The sequence below is a fragment of the Eleginops maclovinus genome, chromosome 16 (genome assembly GCF_036324505.1).
Source record: "Eleginops maclovinus isolate JMC-PN-2008 ecotype Puerto Natales chromosome 16, JC_Emac_rtc_rv5, whole genome shotgun sequence".
NCBI lineage: Eukaryota > Metazoa > Chordata > Actinopteri > Perciformes > Eleginopidae > Eleginops > Eleginops maclovinus.
This window is the reverse complement of record NC_086364.1, coordinates 17,216,761-17,235,930: the sequence shown is the minus strand read 5'-3', so window position 1 is coordinate 17,235,930 and position 19,170 is coordinate 17,216,761. Positions and strand designations below refer to the sequence as shown.

Sequence of the window (19,170 nt, the reverse complement as noted above, 5' to 3'; positions counted from 1 at the left end):
TATATTTTCCTGAGGAATGGACATAGAAAAAGCCACACTGTACGTTCAGTAAAGCCTGTTTATTAATGGTCAGTTTTTTAGTGTATTTAAAATGTCACAACATGTAAACAGCGACAGGCCATAACGCATGGGGTACTGGAGTAGCACTGCATGTCTTATAATCATGAAGAATGATGTGCTGTGTTTGTACTCACAATATTTGTCTAACGTTTCTAACATGGCTGACTGACGGTGGAAGTATGATGGGTTCTGCTGAATCGAAGGAGTGCTAGTGAGAGCAGGAGACCATCCAAGAGAGAGCTTTCTGCATGTATGCCAAATAAATACCTGATGATTATAAAATGCTAACAGCTTATATTTTCCATATATCTAGATAAATCACAATGTGCTACATTCATGTCAGATTTGCATACATATTTTACATCTTTCCAATTGGAGCACAACTAACAGCTAATTTACATATGCAGTATAAATAGTACACAGATTGTTTTTCATTGCAAATACACAAGGAATGCACAGAGGAGTTTCACGTTTAGCTGCTCATATCGGTGCTGGAACTGTTCTCAGGTTTGGCTTCCCTCTTTTGCCAGCAACATCGAGCCAAAAGAATAAATTGTAAATTTCACAAAAGGCATAAATTATGGGTTGAATTAAATTAAATTAAAAACATCCTGAGTGAGGCTTGCCTCAAAAACCACACTGCTGTCAATCACACAAACCATAAAAAAAAGCAAAGGCAGCTGATGCTAAAATGCATTTAGGGACACACCCCACTGTCCCCTTTATAAACTATATGACCTGGAGTAAAGAGGCAAGGAGTGATAGGACTGACGAGTGTCTTGCATCATGGTTTGTGGAATGAAGACACTTGGTGGAGTGATGTTGGAGAGTGAGGTCTACAGGGGGCGATTCATGAGCCTCCTGTTCCCGACGAGGAGGGGGCTGCTGTGGAGTTGTTGCTGCTGTTCTGGCTTTTTCCTTTGTGCCTCTGGCCGCCCCTTCTCCTGCCACCTCCTCCAGACTTTGGCTGCAAGGAAGAGATAAGGAGAACACTCGATAAGGCACCTCCATGACAGAATATGTTATTTACTCTCAACTTATCAAGATCGCCAGGCTTTGAACTCAACTAACTCGCTTAAGTCAAACACAACCTCCCTGTGTTCTTGTTTGTGTTTTAAATCGACCTATTTTACCTTGTTCTCTTTGTTGCCCTCCTTTACCTGAGGGTCTTCATCCCCCTCTCCCTTTGGAAGCCAGCCACGCAAGCAAAGTGGGTTATAAGTAGTAATGATGACGTGAGTATGAGTGGTGGATAAGATAAATCAAGAAAATAAAAAAGGAAGGAGGACACAGAGCAGTTAGGGCAGGTTTACATTAAGTGAAGGAAATCCAATAAGATCTCACTTCATAAAGCAACATGTCTCACCGGTTCTGTCGGGCCAGCTGACTGTGGTATCGTTGCAACATCGTCCCCAGCCGCCGTGGTGCCGTCCTCTCTGCGCAGCGGTGCTTTCTTTGTGGACTGCATCTTGATTTGGGGAGGTTTGGAATTTGATGGTAAATTATTGGTAGATTGCAGCAGCTGAAAAGAACAAGAGTCAATATGAAAGTGTGAAGAAGACAAACAAATAAGCAACTAATGAGTATTTTTTAAAGCTCATTAAAACCCGCAAAGCCCATCAACACAGGATATCTCTCAGCACATTTGACAAAGCCATGTCCTCGATTGAAATCATGTTTTTATAATTATAAGTGATCAATTTATAAAAATGACATGTCCCAACCTATCTTCCACAATATACAGTGGCGAGCTGAATGCCCTCGTGCAGCTCTGTGTCTCTGTGCAGGATGTCTGCAGGAGGGAGTTAGAGTTGTTGTATATATAATACATATAATGTCTCTGTTCTAGTGGTAAACACTGAGAAGTGTTTCAGAAATAATGCTTGGTGTGGTTTAATCACGGCAGCGTTTAGCTGAGTTTCTCCATTTGAAACTTCTCTCTTCATCCAGAGAGCTGTGCTCCAAAGGGGCGTGGCCAGCAGCAGCTCATTTGCATGAAAGGGAAAGTCACAGAATCAGCACTTTCGAAAAGGGAGCTGAAACAGAGGGATAGCGGACATGCTAAAATGAAGGATCTTTGTGGTGTTTTGAGCAAAACACGTCAGAGACATGTTTTTTTTATATATTTGAGACCTATGACATAGGCCACAAAACAGCATAATAGGAGACGTTTAATGGTAGATCTAATGAATTATCTTGGGATAAGAACCTTCCTGCTATTTTCTGCTATTATTATGGCTGTCAGAAAAACAGATTGGTCCAAAAAATGGTTGATTTCATCACTCTACGGAGGAAAAAAATAGACATCTTTTCACTTGACTTTTCAGCTCTGTTCCGTCACCACTCATCATGTCATTTCCCATTGTAAGTATAAGTCCTTGATCTTCATGAAGGCTGCTTTACCTTAGTGATGGTTCCCACAGCCTTGGTGCGTCCCTCCCTGAACACCAGCCTCTGGTCGCAGTGCAGGTACTCGGGGGTTTTGATGAAACGGAAATGGACGGAAGCCTTGTCCCCTGTCCGTAAGCAGTCTCTGTTCATAGACAGGATGGTGGCTGTCTGCCGTATGCTGCCACAGTGGACTGAGTGGAGGGGAAGGGAAAGGAAAAGAGGCGTTAAAATGTTGTTTTTTATTAGAGTTACTTAATGGGAACCTGTACTTATTGCTAAAGTATTTAATGACGACTTTTGAACCAGGCAAAACCTAATAAATATTTAATGTTGGCTACTTAGGCTACTATAAATGTTCAGCCAATCATTTAAAGATACTTTGGAAACGCACACACTTTTTCCTACACTTCCCTGTCCCTTCTTCCACATCACTGTTACCCACCCATGGCCTGGTATCTGGGGGATATCGTAGTGGGATGATGCAGTACCAGGATCTCAGCCTCAAACTCCCAGGTGGCCTGTGGGCAGATCCTCGGGGAAACCATCACCATGCCCTTCCTGATGGTCGAGCGCTTGATCTAAAGAGGTAAAGAGGGCAAAAGAATCAGGCAGAGGAAAACCATCAGAGGAATGTCACTTTGTCAAGCTCTCCAAGCATCTGATGATAAAGATGGGAAAAAAAACCATAACGTGATGATTCTGGTGAGATAAAACCATCTATCCATCTATCATTTAAAAAAAACAGCAATCCAAAAATTCCCCCTTACCTTTTTGAGAGCAAATGAGGCAGTCTGGCCCCCTCTGACCTCCTTCACAGGCATTCTCTTGCGGTGGATTGATTTGACAGCAATGGGGATGAAGCTGCCTAAGGGGTCTGGCCCTAGTAGCATTGTATCATTCAGTCGTATGAGTCCACGTAAAGTAGTTCCTGATACTACTGTTCCCACTCCCTGCGGCATAAACAAAACACACCCAGAGGTTTATAAATACAGTATGATACTCCCCAATCTATTTAATGAATTTGTTAAATGTATTAATTGATTTGTCACTGGGTAAGTTACCGGTACAGAGTATGTGTCGTCTATCTGAAACTCAGCAGGCTGGTCGTCTCTGTAGGACGTCCTGGAGGAGAGCAGGTTGAGAAACATTTTGAGCAGGTCCATGTTCTCCCCGCTAACATTCGAGATCTGAAAGATGGGACACATCCTGTAGGGGGGGGGGGGAAGACAACACACATGTAAGAAAAAAGGTTTCACTCTAACTCTGAATCGGGCCAGGACAGACTCTGTACCTCTCTGAACTGAAGTTTGAAGCAGTGACTATTACGTCATCCTTGTTCTGTACGAGGACGGGTATCTTCCTACAGCCGGGCGACTTCAGTAGCCTCTGGAGCAGCTTCAGTGTCTCTGTTAGGATCAAAGTATCACCACAAGATTTCAAAGTGTTTAATGTCAGGTACAGTTACAACAATTTCATCGACCCACACTCACTTAGCTCAACCTATTGTTACATTGTGTTTCCAGAAAAAAAAACACATTCAAGAGTCATAAAAGAGACTGACCTTGCAGGATGTTGGCCGGACACATGTCTATTTTGGTTACCACTACGAACACAGGCACATTCAGGGCTAAGGCCAGGCCCAGGTGCTCTTTGGTCATCCCTACGATACCTGCATTACTGCCCACCTGGCGAGGCAGGGAGACAGAAAAATCTTTGTCTATATTTCAATAAAAGAAACAAGGAAAAAAGGGAGTTGTTGTACAATGTGGACACTAGAGACATGAGTCATTTCACATTTGTTATATATCTTGTAATGGTTTCATCCGAAATGTTGAACTGCTTGTGGCACACAATCATGATATTAACCAGCATAATAACAACATAACATGTCCTCCTTCCTCAGCCTCCCTTCTCACCATGAGCATGCAGAAGTCAGGCAGGTGTCCTGTCATCCCAAACACAGTGGTCTTGAGGTATTTCTCATGGCCTGCCAGGTCTATGAAGGTAATGACTTTGGAGGACTTCTCACAAATTTTGGTCCAGTCCAGGCTCCCACCATGACTATCTGGTTTGTTCACCACCTAGGGGCACACAGGTATTAACAGAATAATAATGATATTTAAATGTCATTCAACTCAATCATAGGAGCTATATTTCTGTTGCTTTAACAACCATTCTTTCAGAAGCTTCTGTGCTCTGCCCCCTCTCACCTGTCCCTCCTGATCGAAGCCCAGGATATCGTTGCCCACGCTGCTCGTCCTGCCGCTCTCCATCTCGTGTTTGTGTCTGAAGAGCTTTTGCCGGGCAAAACCCCTGCCATTGTCCAGCTCGCCATGCGTTAACACTCCCAGCAGAGTACTCTTACCAGCATCCACATTTCCCACGACTGCAACCCTGAGAAACAGAAGGAAAAGAAGTTGACCAACGTAGTGAAAAATAAATAGCTTAGGGTTGTAAATGGAATCTATCACTTGATTGTAATCATGTCCCCTTTTTTATTCTGATCTTTGACCACTCACCTGACCTCAAGGAAGTCCAGTTCACCCACACGCCGGCGGATCAGATAATCACGCACCAAACCAGCAGCCTCATTTCGCTCCCGTAGCGTAATGAGGTCAGCATCCACCTGCTCACACATAGAGCGCACAGTGGCTACTGAGGCCTCCATGTCCTTCTCATCCAGACCCCAGTCACCCCCATCTACAACAAAGAGACACAGTAGACAGTTTAACAAGTGGACCCTAGGATTTGTACAGGTTGTATAAACTGCTTTGGATTAACTAAAAACTGAAAGGTGTTTTTCTCACCTGAGCCCATCCCGACCACATAGATGGTCTCCCCGCATCCCTCTTCCATCCTGTCCCGTAGCTGGCGTAGTAATGAGTCATACTGCTCTCCATTTGGGCTAACAAGTGCCAGCTGTAGTGTGAAATGGAAAAGAAAACTGAAAAAAATGGGCTTTTGCTTGATGGATGTTCAACAATAGATGTATAACCGAAGCTCCTTTGTTCAATGAGTTTCAAAAGTCATTAACTTTAAAGTGAGGTTGTTTTAATTAGAGACAGTGACAGGAATTAAAAGTAAACATTTCTTGGGAAAATTTTCTCTCAGTTATGACAACTTAATATGTAAGCTTCTGAAAAACTTCAATGGCACATTCAAAAACTGCTCTGCACACAAAAAACACAGCTGTCTTTGTTCTTGTGAAACACTTCAAGGTTACATGGACACAGCAATACTGATTTACTAAGATTAGGTTTGCAACACAAGTAAAATACAACCAAAAGCAATGCTAACGCCACTTCAGAACACATGTTAAGGCATGTTGAGCTGCTTATACCATGTAACAAGTTATAAAAGAGTGTAATTGTTTTATTGCCGTATGTGAAACATGTGCCTTCCTAATGCAGAAATTGTAGTTTAATTTCTTATAACCACTCATAACATTGGATTACAGCCACAATTGAGAAAAATATAAATGTAACATGTGAATGTTGCCTAATTTGACAAAATAAACATTACACATAAGGGCCCCTGGTTATGATGGTGTTATTAATCCTAAAGAATATGCGAAAACAGGCTATTGATATAGGCTAAAAGCAAATAGAGGGTGCTACTGGAGCATGGATCAAGGTTTCTATAATATTGTGCCAAAAGTGTGATGCCAAATTAATAATATCAAAAGAACTATATAAAAGTATACTACAAAACATATCAGAGGTAGACACAAGCAGAAGAAATTGACAGGATGCACCTGATGCAATCCTGAGCAATGTGCTTGAGGGTAACGTTACACCACTGTAATATGAGATGTGACCCTTCAGGACAAAAGCCTATTACTGTTACCCTCATACAGGTGAACATCAATGTAAAACTCATATCAATGTTAAACTCATTTGACAGGTCTGACTACTTAATAGCCACCCTGTTTATTTTTCTTTTTTTAAGGTAAAAGTGTTCTTGCTGGAAAAGGTTCAATAGGCAGGCCTGACCATTATCTTGTTATCTTCTGTATTTCATCATCTTGTGTTTGAATTGGGTTAGCATACCACGTCAAGTCAATGTTATGGTCTGTTTTGCATCACAGTCTTACACGTTGCTCTGCCTGGCTTTAAACAGTAGCAGAATCAACATATATGGTTGACTACAGACATGTATTGGCAGCATATGGGGCAACGAAATGTGCTTCGACTGATAAGGAGTTAATGTAGTGTTAGCTTTAGGTCAGGTTGCTATGTGCTCAAGCATCAGCTGGGGCTAGCGTTAGCCACAACTAGCTGCTTTATTTACCATCAGCAAAAACAATAATGTTACCCTGAGTCCAAAATGTCAGTCGTTTATAACATTTCGTACAATGGGTACTGAGCAATTGCTAATTGGCACAGCATGGTGTTTGGTAATAACATAGTAGTTCATGTACTAAACACATCATTTGGTTCATTCATTCATTTAGTAGGAGCTGCTAACGTTAGCTTTGCAGCGCTATGATATCCGGGGCCTACCTTGTTGGTGAAGTCAACAGGGCGGTCCTCGGGCTCGCCATTGAACATGTCCCCGTCATCGAAGCACTCATCCCCGGCGTCGTCCTCGCATCCTCCCCGGTCAGGAGCAAATATGCTCGCAGGGATTAAAGCGTCAGCCAGCGCTATGGCGCATGGGGTTAAACCTGGCTCATGAGCCGCTGCTATTGATGCCATTTTATGCCAGCGTTGCAGGGATAAATGTCTACCGTACCTGTTCCAATGTTGTGATGACTGCTGGCAACCAAAATACGCACACACACTAGGCAAGACCCCGCAAGCTCTACAGTCTACAAGCGACAGCAACGCCACAGATATGGTCAGTCAAACTGTATCTCCTCACTTTAACCACCCTCTTCTTATTCATATGTTTTTAGTCCGCATTCAAGATTTAAAAATCAAATAGCCACCAGCACCTTATCAATATTAATGAGGAGGGTGTGAGTGTGTGCAGGCCTTTTTACTTCCTACCACCAATAGTGTTAAAGTCAACGTGAATATGTTAGCAGTGTGCCAATAGCAGTCAGGGGGTTGTTCATATTATTACAAGCTGGACCTGTCCCTCCCAAGCAGGGCGGTTTGAGTTTGTAATGATGGAATCAGAGTGTAACACTCCTGTACTAGCCTAATGCTGATGTAATAATGGAAACAATAATGCATATCATTTCCCTGTTCTTGAAAAAAATGTTTAGCTGTGAAATATGAAAACTCCTGGCCTTGTTAGTTTGCTTTGACTTGAACAGTTAACTATTTGCACAGTGGTTTGATAACTTAAAAAGTAACGTGTTTATAATAAAGAAATATTGGGAATTCCTCTTACACCAACAAGAGTGACTTAAGCTTTTTGAAAGTAAACAGCAATAGGATACATTTTTATTATAATTTACTGCCTAAAGAACTAAAGAACTGCCAAATAAAGAGTTCTACATTGATGGAAACCATATGGATAGCACAGCAATCAGGTTTATGTCTTGAAGGGTCACATTTCACATTACATTGGTATTGCATTTTCAGAATGCAAATTACCCAAGGTTACATCAGGGAGGCATTCCCATTGAACTTTGGCTCCTATATCAATTTGATCGATTTGTGTCCACCTCTGATAAGCTGTGTAATATACTTTGAATGACACTGTCTATGTGTACATGTGACATCTGTGGAAAGGAACATTGTGGCGTTAACCTTGTCTTTGTACCCTTTGATAATTGGTATCCTGAAGTAATGTAAGCCTTGAGGAAATAGATCATTGTTACACTGAAGTGTTTTATAATCTTTGAGAAAACTGTTGTTATGTTAAGAGAGCGACACTGCAAGAAGAGAGGAGGAATATAAACATACTGTCTGGGTGATGTCACATCATACTTGGGTTATTGTGCTGATCTGCAATTCAGGGGTCAGCAGCTCGATCCCTCCTCCTGACAACATGTCAAAGTGTCCTTGTGCAAGACTAGGCAGGCATGTCTATGGTATTGACTTTATGTAAGTTGCTTTGGATAAAAGCGGCCACTTAGACTTGCTTGTGATAACAACACATCCCAATCATACAGCTCAAACCTATTCTGCTTTTATTTCATGAAATCAACTGTAACAAATCTGACTGGTGAGTTTGTTAAATAAGGTCAACCAATTAGACTCATGTTCAGACTGTGAAAATTCAGAGGAAGCACATTTGAAGTAGCATATTTGAATATCATGAATTAATTTTCAGTTCTCTACTTTTAATATAAAATATAGAAAAAGTAGAAACATTTGCAGCATGTCAGCCATCAAATGTATTGCAGTTACCCACTGTGGCCACTGGATGGCAGTGAACAATCGTACTGTATTTCTAAATACACCCAGGCCAAAACTAAACATTTGTGTGTGTGTGTGTGTGTGTGTGTGTGTGTGTGTGTGTGTGTGTGTGTGTGTGTGTGTGTGCGCGCGTGCGTGCGTGTGTGTGTGTATATATATTATATGTGTGTGTTCTTCTTGTGAAAGATCTCTGTGTGATAAGATCTGCTGACTATCTTAAGACTTGGTCTTGGGATAAGAACACAAATTAGATCTCTGTGCCATATTGAACTTTCGATCCAAGAACCACATCTCCTGGTGGCTATCCATATTAAATGTTCTCAGATACATCATGTCCCTAGATTCATCAACAGTTGATGAAGCTTTTATCAGGCATATGTTTGCTGAGAAGGAGTTAAATTTAGGCCCCACTGTGGCCTGGGCACTGCCAAATCCTTGAATTGCAAATGCCAGAGCTGAGCTAAGTTCCACGGATGTGTAACTGCCAGCTGCAGTGTAATTGTGAGTGTGTCATCAGTGAACATAAGGTAAAAGCAGATGGCATGTTAGAAACACATGTCGTCAGAGTGTTGACCAGCAGACATGATCATGAACACTTCATTACCCTAAGGACAACACTCTTGCATCCTACAAAAACTCACTTATTCACTGTTGCTTTCAATCTGTAATCCTCATCATCTGATTTTGTGTAAAGCGTCTGTGAGCATTAGGATAATTTCTATACCATTCTTAAGTATTATTATTAGAGCCTGCACACAGTTGTGGCAACTGCAACTGTGTGTGTGAAACAGGAAATCACTTTTTTTTTTACAACAAACACTGCTGACCAAACCTATCCTTTAAGAAGCTGAATATCCCTTTCTTAGTCCACTCACAAGAACAATACCGGGTGGGCTACCATGCTGTTTTTGAAAAAATAGATAGTTTTAGTTTCAAATGAATGCAGAATGTCTTCATGAAAGTGTTTTTAGTCAGAGTCACGCTTCTACAGAAAACATATTGTATTTCTTACATTCAAAAGTCTACCATTAAAATGTAAAGGCTATTACATAATTAAAACTATATGCAATATGATGCAAGATGCTGGTCACCAGAAACGATAACCAGTAAAAGTAAGTCTATACTTTTTGACTGCTGCTCCTCATGATTTTGACATTACATTACTTTTCATTACGTTACATTACATTACTTTGTGTTAAACTGTAGGGTAAGTGTGTGGCTGCTTCTCTCATTGAGTCACAGCATGTGTACGTATGTCATTAGATGCAAAGTCATGCCTATTGCTGGCTGTGAGTCAGAGATTCAGACCTCAGTTTCAACATTTCGGCCTATTCCCTACTAACTGGAGTTTACTGCAGTCAGGAAGACCTCACATGCTTGCCATTTGATCCTTCAGTTAGCTATATACAGTCAGCGCACATTAGGGCTACTGGCCGTGCCAAATATTTAGCTGTCTCCCTAGCAACAAATACATTCTATTTTCGTCTGGAGCTCTGTCCCCTCTCACAGTTAGACTCCACACCAGCAGGTCATAATCTAGCAGTCTGATGTCAACATATCAGTAATCTTCCTCACTTCACTGACGTCCACAATTATTTGTTAAGTACACAATTAGTTATTTACAGACTCTAACAACAATTTGACGTCATTGGTTGATGCTTTCCGGTGGGCTGATTGTATTCGCTTCTTGGTTTGTCACTCAGGTTGGAGGACCCTCCCACACTGTATATATTCTCCTCTGAGGATGCAGTGAGGCCCTGCAGCACTCTCACTTCATCTTAGCTCGAGTTGACTGACTACGTCTGCAAAGATGACTGTAAGTGTAATTTTAAGATGTTTGTTTTCATCCTGTATTGCTTTTACTTTTATTTTTATGGCTTAAAAAGAGCAGCATTATTGGGTCTTATTTTAAGTGGTAGTGACAGATGGTTAACTGTCAGCTTCCTCGATGCTGTGTCGATGAAACTGAGTCAGCTTTCTATGCTTCAACTAAACCAGAAACTAAACCTTAAACTGTAATTTCCTTTTGAGATGTCTGGGCTCCTTACCTTTTATGGTCAAACTATTCACCACAGGCCACACACGCATGCACATTAATCACATATACAAGTTCTTTAAACAGCTGCAAATGCATAAAATGTCTTTTGGGGGTATTTTTCGATGCAATCATTTTATTACGCTGGAAAAGAAACGTCTGTTAACATTTGTCCTTTTTGTATCAATCATCTCAGTCTTGATATCCATAGCTGAACCCTGGCAGTCGTGCCTTCTGGTCTCTTCTGACTAATAAGCTAAACAGATTATAATAACGTCCCTGTATCTCTCTGGCTTTGGTTGGCTACAGAGGAAAACACGTGTTTAGGAAGGGCAGTGGGTTTAAATCACATTAAAGGATACAATTTAATGAAGTCATCATGTGGAGGCTAGATTAGATGCTGACTACACTGTAATTCTCAAGCTTACCTCGTGGAGTGATCAAGTCCTCGGTCGCAGGTTGTGAAGGCTTTTTTTCAGGCTATTCAGGGAGTGTCCCATGCACTATAAAATGTCTCATTTGTATAGATTTTTCGTGGAAATTCCAGCAGATTGATACTTATTTAGAGTAAAAATATTAACAGTTCACTTTATTTGTGGTAGATATGTAGATGTGTTTTACTTTATTGTGTACAGACTTGATTCTAACTTCAAGGACTGATTCTGTCCCCTGTTAGTGAGAAGTGCAATGAGTTGAATGAATGAAATGATCTCTCACAGAGTACATACATTCCTAGATAGTGGGGAGGGTGGAAGGGAGGGAGGGATACAGAGTGTCTGCCAGGTCGACCCCAGCCCACCCCACTCAGCTCAAACCCCAGGGTTTTTTTAAACCTTTTTGTTCAGACTCTAACATAGAAAGAATGTACTACCCATGTTGGTCCTATACCTGCCTTTTTCAGACAATTTAAAGAGGTTTCCACATGGACAAGATCACTAAAGTCCTTAGGGCAATATGCCAATCCTTCACTACTTTGTGTGAAAGTTTGAATGTGTGCCAATATTATCATCCTGACCCTTTACTTTATCAACTAAGTAAACCTCATTTGGTTATTTTAAACATCAAAGTGTCTACCTCTGTTGGCTGTATCTCACTGTCAAGATTAGAAAGGGATTTTTTTCTAACAGCTGCAGTGCATAAAGCTCACCCAGGTCATGACATTTTTTGCTTGTCTGGAAAGTTTGCAAGAACAGCATCCAAAAGGCAGGGACAACATGCAATTAGCAAAAAAAAAAAAAAGGTTCTCAAATGTAGGTGCAAATGGTAAAACACATCATTTACATAACAAGAATTTGTGCTTCTGCCTGACCGGAATCCTTTTTCTCTTGTGCCCCATAGCACACATGTTTAACTATGGTGAAAAGCCGTGAACTCCTCCAAAGGCTGCTATATTTGTACATGTCGCCCTGGGGACAGCTAACAGCACCCAGATACAGGATACAAAATGTTGAACTGCTGGATCTGTGTTTCACAACCTGATAATAGATTGCTCAAACGTAATTTCCTAATCGTGGCACAGCTCAGTGTTCCTTCGCCACATGTACAGTAACAACGAGCTGAGGCATTCTGCCGTGTTCAGCCTTTTTTTCCCAACGTATACTTCCCATCCAGTCTTGCACTTTGGAAAAAATGACTCATTTTGATGGTCTACCCTCATAACTTTCTTCAAAATGTAAACCTCTGCCAAAATCTGCATAGAGAAAAAGGGCCGTGGCAAACGATAGGACAGGAGAGAGCTGGAATCTTTGACCAGGCGGCGAATGGGAAAAAATTGAAAACACATGTTGTTTAATTTCCAAGGATGAAGAGAGGACTGGAGAGTTGGCTGAGGCTACCACTCCTGCTTTTTGCCTGCAGCTGCAATAATAAATGGATCTAATAAAAATCAACTAGTATTTCCACACAATAACGTACTTTATTAAAATCTTGTCCACAGGGTATGATCATCAAGAACATGTCCTTCAAGGTCGGGCAGACCCTGACCATTGTTGGAGTACCCCAGCCTGACGCTACAAAGTAAGTACTCACCACAGAATTATCAGAAGGGGGCTGAGAAATTCCTGTGTCCTTCTTCTTCTTCTATACTTTTTGTACATCTGAATTCAACACAAAGGCCATTGTACACACTGCACACTAACACATAGATGGAGGTGGAATCCCTAATCATTTACAGTCAATGACTACTATTATCTCCCCTCAGTTATGTGGAGGATGAAAAGAGAACTGCTCAGATTGTCTCAATATTTTGTGCTCTTGCTGTCCTCCTACCCTTTTGAATCCAAGCAGTCACACTAAAGGTAATACAGGTTCTTGTTGCTTTTTGCCACAGTTTTGCAGTGAATATTGGCCCTAACGAGAAGGATATTACTATGCATATCAACCCTCGTTTTAATGCCCACGGGGACGAGAATGCGGTGGTTTGCAACTCCTACCAGGACGGCAACTGGTGTGAGGAGCATCGGGAGGGAGGCTTTCCTTTCAGCCTGGGAGAGGAGTTCAAGGTGAGAGGTGTGTGTGGTGTGTGTGTGTGTGTGTGTGTGTGTGTGTGTGTGTGTGTGTGTGTGTGTGTGTGTGTGTGTGTGTGTGTGTGTGTGTGTGTGTGTGTGTGTGTGTGTGTCTGGTATGTCCCATGCCTCTTTCTGTCCTTTCTGTTAGTGACCTCTGTTGGAAAATGTGTGTCACTGCACCTCTGTTAACTGTACTCATCCAAGCACAGTTTGAAATAATTGCAGGCATCTGTGGGAGATTGAATCTACATTTTCCATACTATAGTTGTTTAGAATGTTATGCTACAGCATGCATTGTCTAATTTCAATTAAATCAAAAATGTACATGGATGAAGGATGAGGTATTAGGTATGTTTGAATTGTCCATCATTTAATACTTGTACAAGAATAGACTGTAAATTCAGTATGTAACGTCTTTTTTCTGCATACTCTCTTCTTTTTCTATTGGTGTGTCTACCATCTAGATCCTCATTGAATTCACCCCGACAGAGTTCGTGGTGAGTTTATCGGATGGCTCCACAATCCACTTCCCCAACCGTGTAGGTGCAACAAAATACTCCTTCATCAGCTTTGATGGGGAAGTTCGCATCACAAGCTTTGAGATCAAGTAAACCTCCATGCTGCCAGGAGCTTTTTTCTTTAAATGCAGATTCAATTGTTCAATTTGTCCAGCAAAAGGTCATATTTTACCCCAGCTTTTTAGTTTGTGAATACCATGAGGTATCAGCAGTGCCTTTCGTGTTTCTTACACAGTGTATAATGCAAGAATTTGTTTTGACATGTGCTCATGCAAGCAAACACAGAAACATTTAAGGATACATAAGATAGACTCATACAAAGTGATAATATTCAGATGTACACACACATACAGAATACATTGCAACTGCATACTGTAACCTTCGTGCATTTTGCAGTGTTAAGTTGAAAATCGTTACCAATGTCTGAACTCATTGTCCTGCAAGGTGCCTTGAGATGCTGCATGTTCTCGTTTTCCCTCCCAGACATTCCAGATTTATACCAAAGTGTAATGCTTGCCTCTACAACATGAATAAAGCATATCCTTCATAAATGTGGAATTTGGTGACTTATTACACAAGCACTGTCTATCTAAATTGATTGAGAAAAACATCCCACCTACTTGCAACCTCAGTCTTCTGCTGAGCTCTTACTTTTCATGACATTGACATAATTTAAAGAGCATATGCCCCCAATTAAAAAGATATATATTCTCTAGCAGTGAACCTGATTTCATCACAGTTTGGCTGGAAAGTGAATGATTCAGCAGCAGGGCTATATCGTGGTTCTCTTTCTCTGCTGTAAATAGTTCTTCTTAATGTACCTCACACCAAATCAAAACAATAAGCCATGTTAGCCACTAGATGTCGCCATTGCTATAATAATGTAATAAACTTGAGGGATGTTGGGTGAAAATCGCACGTTGGTTACAACATTGTTTGACTGTTGAACCTAGGTCAATGGTCTCTGAATTTCCCCCTGTAATATAGTTTGTTTATGCACAAATTATCTGACCATTTCTTCTGTCATCAGGCAGAGTCAGAACTTTTGATTCATTACTGATTAAACCTATTTTATCTACTTCCTGACTGTCTTGAAATGGTTTAGAAGTACACTTATAAGGGAAAACCGGCAAACATCCTTCAATTGTGCAAAAGATGTTTCAACTCAAGGTTACAAAGAATTATGTGAAATGATATCTTAAAGAAAAATCATATAATCCGACGGCTCTATTGATCTTTTGCTGACCAGCATAATGCGTTCTACATGTATGAAATGTCGACGAGATAGGAATATAAATCAAAAACAGGAATAAATCCCTGCAGCACCAGACACCATATTTGTATGTGTGTTTTAGAGGTTCGTGAGTATTATAATAATGTAATCTGATGTAACAGAAGGCAATGTGGGTGAGGCTGATTTAAGGAGAGATGGATATATGAAGAGGTAAGGAAGAGAGTTTTATGAGTTACAACAGGTTCCAAGGCTCTGAATCCTCATAAAGAAAGGCTGGGAGAACCATGCAGAACAACCTTCCCTTTAGTTTCCTGTGCCACATGAGTGTGTCTGTGACATTGATGCATGTGATCAGTCTGATATTTTTTTCCAAAAGGGTGCGTGTTTGTATGTGTGTGTGTGTGTGTGTGTGTGTGTGTGTGTGTGTGTGTGTGTGTGTGTGTGTGTGTGTGTGTGTGTGTGTGTGTGTGTGTGTGTGTGTGTGTGTGTGTGTGTGTGTGCATGCATGAGAGGTAATCAGTGTTCTGAAGCTACCTGGCAGTGTCAAAGGTGCTCTCTCTGGAGGAAGAGAAGGGGCAGATTTGGTTGCCATGATGACCACAATTCAATCCCTCTCTTTTTTTCCAGTCTCATTGGTGCCTTCCCCTTCCTCTAAATTTCTCTTCCTTACCTGGCATATCTTTCTTTTGCTACATCTTCCCGTTCTGATTCTTTTCTCTCTCTTCCTTTCTGTGCTGAATCGCTTCCCCAGTTTCCCTCCCTCTCTCCCCCTGTCATTCCTCAGCTGCAAACCCATTTCTCTTCCTGCACTCTTAATTGGAAATAACTCATTTTAACACTTCCCCTCTTCATTATTTTGTGGCAGACAAGATCAATATCCAGGGCTGTGCCTTGTAGTGTGTTTGTTCTACATCCACTTAGATAATTTGAGCAAGACTTGAGACTCACCTCTACTCCTCACTTCTTTCTACTCATAGTGATGGTAAAACAAAAACTCGTATAGGTTGGTATATGTGAGCCAGATTGACCATTAAAAATGGAAGAGACACACAGCTGAGTACCACTGTTTCTCAGAAATATTACATGAGCTCTGTGTGTGTGTGTGTGTGTGTGTGTGTTGTTTAGACACTGTGATGCTTGTGTGAAGGACAACCCTCCAGCCCTTCCAAACACATCCAATATATCACCGTAAGCTTTGATTAACACATTCAAATCACCTTGCTTATCATAGGCCCTGGAGGAACACACACACACACACACACACACACACACAGACACACACACACACACACACACACACGCACTAGGGGAGGTCAATGACAGTGTGCTCTCCAAGCTGTCATTGCTGTGCTGCGGTTTGCCTGGGACAAAATGGACACACACACACACACACACACACACACACACACACACACACACACACACACACACACACACACACACACACACACACACACAAACAGAAGGCATATGCTGTGTTGTCAGTTTTATGAATCTCTTCCATGTGATGAGCACTGCGGATGTTTGTTTTACACATCCATGTGTTTCCTTCACCTGTGCCGTGTCACTTATTCCATGTGTGTGAATCAATGTGCTGAAATGTGTGGAACAGAATGATTCACCTCAGCTTACATAAAACCTTTGTCTATATTTAGCACCAGCATGACTCCAGATTTCTGCACCGAAGCTATCAGCCACACATTGAGATGTGCGTGGGCCCGCCCAAAGCTGACTGCGGTCCTGGATTCATGTTCTGCGTGCCTGCCTCACCTCAGGCTTGTTTTTATCTTAGCAACATGATAATACACAAACTCAAGAGAGCCTGTTAGGTTACAGCATCGTGATATGATTACCTTGGGGAATTTAGATGGAGATAGGAGTTTATTTAGCCTATTTGTACAGAAACCATAACATGAAAACAAAGATACAAAACATGTTGTGCAGAAGAAGACATAAATGCAGGTGGGACTTGTAAGAGTTGTCCCCAAACAATAAATGCAACAACAAATAAATATGTAAGTTTCTTGTGCTTCAATTGATCCCAACTGAGGGGAAGATTTGTAAGATAAAGGGGCGCAAAACAGCTTCACTGTTACTTAAAGATGTTGGTTCATAAATAATAGAAAGACTAGGGTTATAGATGATTGAATCGTGAGTCATACAATTAAATGAAGCAAGGTTGATAATGTGGATGCCCAACAAACATATAGAATCAATGACGTTTTTATGGATTGTCTCATTCAGGTTTTTTGTGCAGCCTTTCAAGAAAATTCCAATACTTATTACACCTGGGTAGGCCTTTTGAATTGCATGCACTTTCAATTCCTCATCACCAACTCATTGTTAGCATAGCATGACTCGGGTGGTAACAATTACCATTCTTTGATTCAGTGTTGTGCATACAACTCAATCAATTTTAAACACGGGGCAGACTTTCTTTGTTTTGCGAATAAACAGGGGATGTAAGCAACGAATTACATTCACTGTCATCAATCAATAGTTTTTACTTAATCAGAGTAGGCCTACTTTTTTTAATGTATCTCAAGTATTGTTAAAAAAAAGCTGCATGATGCGTTTGCGGCCGCAGAAAGGCAGAGCTCCAGAGAAAACATGTTCAATATTAAGGGGCGGGGGGGGGGAGCGAATAAAGTTTAGCAATCCAATTCAGTAATGATGACGTCATTGTGAGGTGTGGTTAAGAGCATTATTCCTGCGAATAACAAAAATATATACACATGTTCATATAATACACAGGTCTGATGTCGGTTGATGGGTAATTTAATGCACCACCTGGCGCGCACCGTACGTGACCAAAATCAAACACACCCAAAATGATGCACGTTGGGTCCTCCACGTTAACATGGCATTTAGCAAGAGCGTTGTGTTGCCATATAGGAATGTTTCCCCGAAATGAGGCTACTTTTTCAAACCACGTTTGGCAGGGAAATAAAGTGTCGATACTCTTAATGTTTTTGGGAAACATATTGAAAACGAAGTGAACAAATAAACTGTCATTTTATGATCAAAAACACTGACACGAAATCAGTTATCTGTTGTTTTCTAGCCTATTACTGACTTGTTTAGGCTAATTTCAGAAACATTTTAGTTGTATTGGTCTTTAGGGAAAACAGGTTTAAGGTTTTACACAGGTTTCCTGCAAGGTTAAAAAACATGTCTCGTGTTTATTGAATTTGTTAAATTGAGATTGGTCTAAACTGATCTGGCAACCCTCCTCATGGTGCATTATTGCCTTCTGTAAAATGCTCGAAATGTTTGGAAACTTTCAGCAGTGCAGTGGAGCGAAGAGACTCGTGGACTGGTTATTTTATACTTTGGGAATAATCGAGCAGAAAAGTTAAAACTAGAGAAGATGGTGGAGGACTTCGCTGTGCTAAAAACGCACAGAATGACGTTCAGACAGGACAGGTGAGTGCAACAGCAAACTTTTTGATAATGGCAACTCACTTTGCTGAGGAGGACGTCAACAACAACAACCACTGTGTATTCGTGTTTTGCTCTTGTTTTGCTTTGTCTGTGGGCTGAAGCTGTCGACTTGATGTTGTCTTTACATCTCTGTGTTGGCTGTGATGCTTTATACTGCTTGTAAAGGGAGAGGAATTGAGTTGTGTCCCTTAAATTATTAAACTTTATCCTGATTAAGGTGGTTTTAATAGATACTCATGATAATGCCCAGGTTGTCTGTCTATAATAAAGTGATACATTATTATTGGAATGGACATAGGGACAGGCCTTTTTTAGATGTATTTTTCACTGCCCCACTTTTACTGTGCAATTAAGTTGCATTACTATTTGTGTCTGATAAGGAATGCTGTTCAGTTTATGCCAAGTGTGTCATCGAGAAGAAATGCTGCAGTTCTTCCCATTGCAACTTGATATTCAAAATGGCATGACTGACATTGATATTCTTTGGTTGTGCACTCTGGCTGCTTAAACCTGAGCTCCAGGAGCTGTGACCCCAGTATTATTCTCTGACGCGTATAAAATGTCTTTAAATATCTAGCAGACTTACAGAGCTCCTTTGCACTTTTTTGTCTATCTCAATCTCTATGGCCTTTAAATCCAGTTGTGGATTGCTGTTGGGATTAGGCCC

The 19,170-nt window shown here is 41.0% G+C and overlaps 2 protein-coding genes across 3 annotated transcripts; one reads left to right on the top strand and one right to left on the bottom strand.

Annotated features, from left to right (window-relative positions):
- Positions 1-38: 38 nt before the first annotated feature.
- gtpbp1 (GTP binding protein 1) lies at positions 39-7,375 on the bottom strand. Of its 2 annotated transcripts, XM_063904138.1 has the most exons (14): positions 6,954-7,375; positions 5,259-5,370; positions 4,971-5,151; positions 4,662-4,845; positions 4,368-4,532; positions 4,013-4,136; positions 3,743-3,857; positions 3,513-3,657; positions 3,219-3,401; positions 2,894-3,029; positions 2,464-2,642; positions 1,427-1,582; positions 1,194-1,244; positions 39-1,027 (listed from the first exon to the last, which is right to left on the bottom strand). In XM_063904138.1, the coding sequence occupies exons 1-14, from the start codon at positions 7,146-7,148 to the stop codon at positions 911-913; spliced, it is 2,043 nt and encodes a 680-aa protein (XP_063760208.1). In that variant the 5' UTR covers positions 7,149-7,375; the 3' UTR covers positions 39-910. The 2 variants fall into 2 exon arrangements, with proteins under 2 accessions (XP_063760208.1, XP_063760209.1); XM_063904139.1 differs by lacking the exon at positions 1,194-1,244.
- A 3,074-nt stretch (positions 7,376-10,449) lies between these two features.
- lgals2a (lectin, galactoside-binding, soluble, 2a) lies at positions 10,450-14,376 on the top strand. The gene is made up of 4 exons (XM_063904962.1): positions 10,450-10,581; positions 12,737-12,816; positions 13,130-13,301; positions 13,772-14,376. The coding sequence occupies exons 1-4, from the start codon at positions 10,576-10,578 to the stop codon at positions 13,916-13,918; spliced, it is 405 nt and encodes a 134-aa protein (XP_063761032.1). The 5' UTR covers positions 10,450-10,575; the 3' UTR covers positions 13,919-14,376.
- The last annotated feature ends 4,794 nt before the right edge of the window (positions 14,377-19,170 follow it).

What these genes read in the sequence shown, in the direction of transcription:
- lgals2a (XM_063904962.1), top strand. An exon ending in CCCCAGCCTGACGCTACAAA is followed by an intron (nt 12,817 to 13,129) that starts GTAAGTACTCAC and finishes TTTTTGCCACAG; the next exon opens with TTTTGCAGTGAATATTGGCC. An exon ending in GCCTGGGAGAGGAGTTCAAG is followed by an intron (nt 13,302 to 13,771) that starts GTGAGAGGTGTG and finishes TCTACCATCTAG; the next exon opens with ATCCTCATTGAATTCACCCC.
- gtpbp1 (XM_063904138.1), bottom strand. Translation starts at nt 7,148, where the DNA reads ATGGCATCAATAGCAGCGGCTCATGAGCCAGGTTTAACCCCATGCGCC. An exon ending in CCTCATTTGCTCTCAAAAAG is followed by an intron (nt 3,030 to 3,218) that starts GTAAGGGGGAAT and finishes TTACCTCTTTAG; the next exon opens with ATCAAGCGCTCGACCATCAG. An exon ending in CAGCTGGCCCGACAGAACCG is followed by an intron (nt 1,245 to 1,426) that starts GTGAGACATGTT and finishes TGGCTTCCAAAG; the next exon opens with GGAGAGGGGGATGAAGACCC.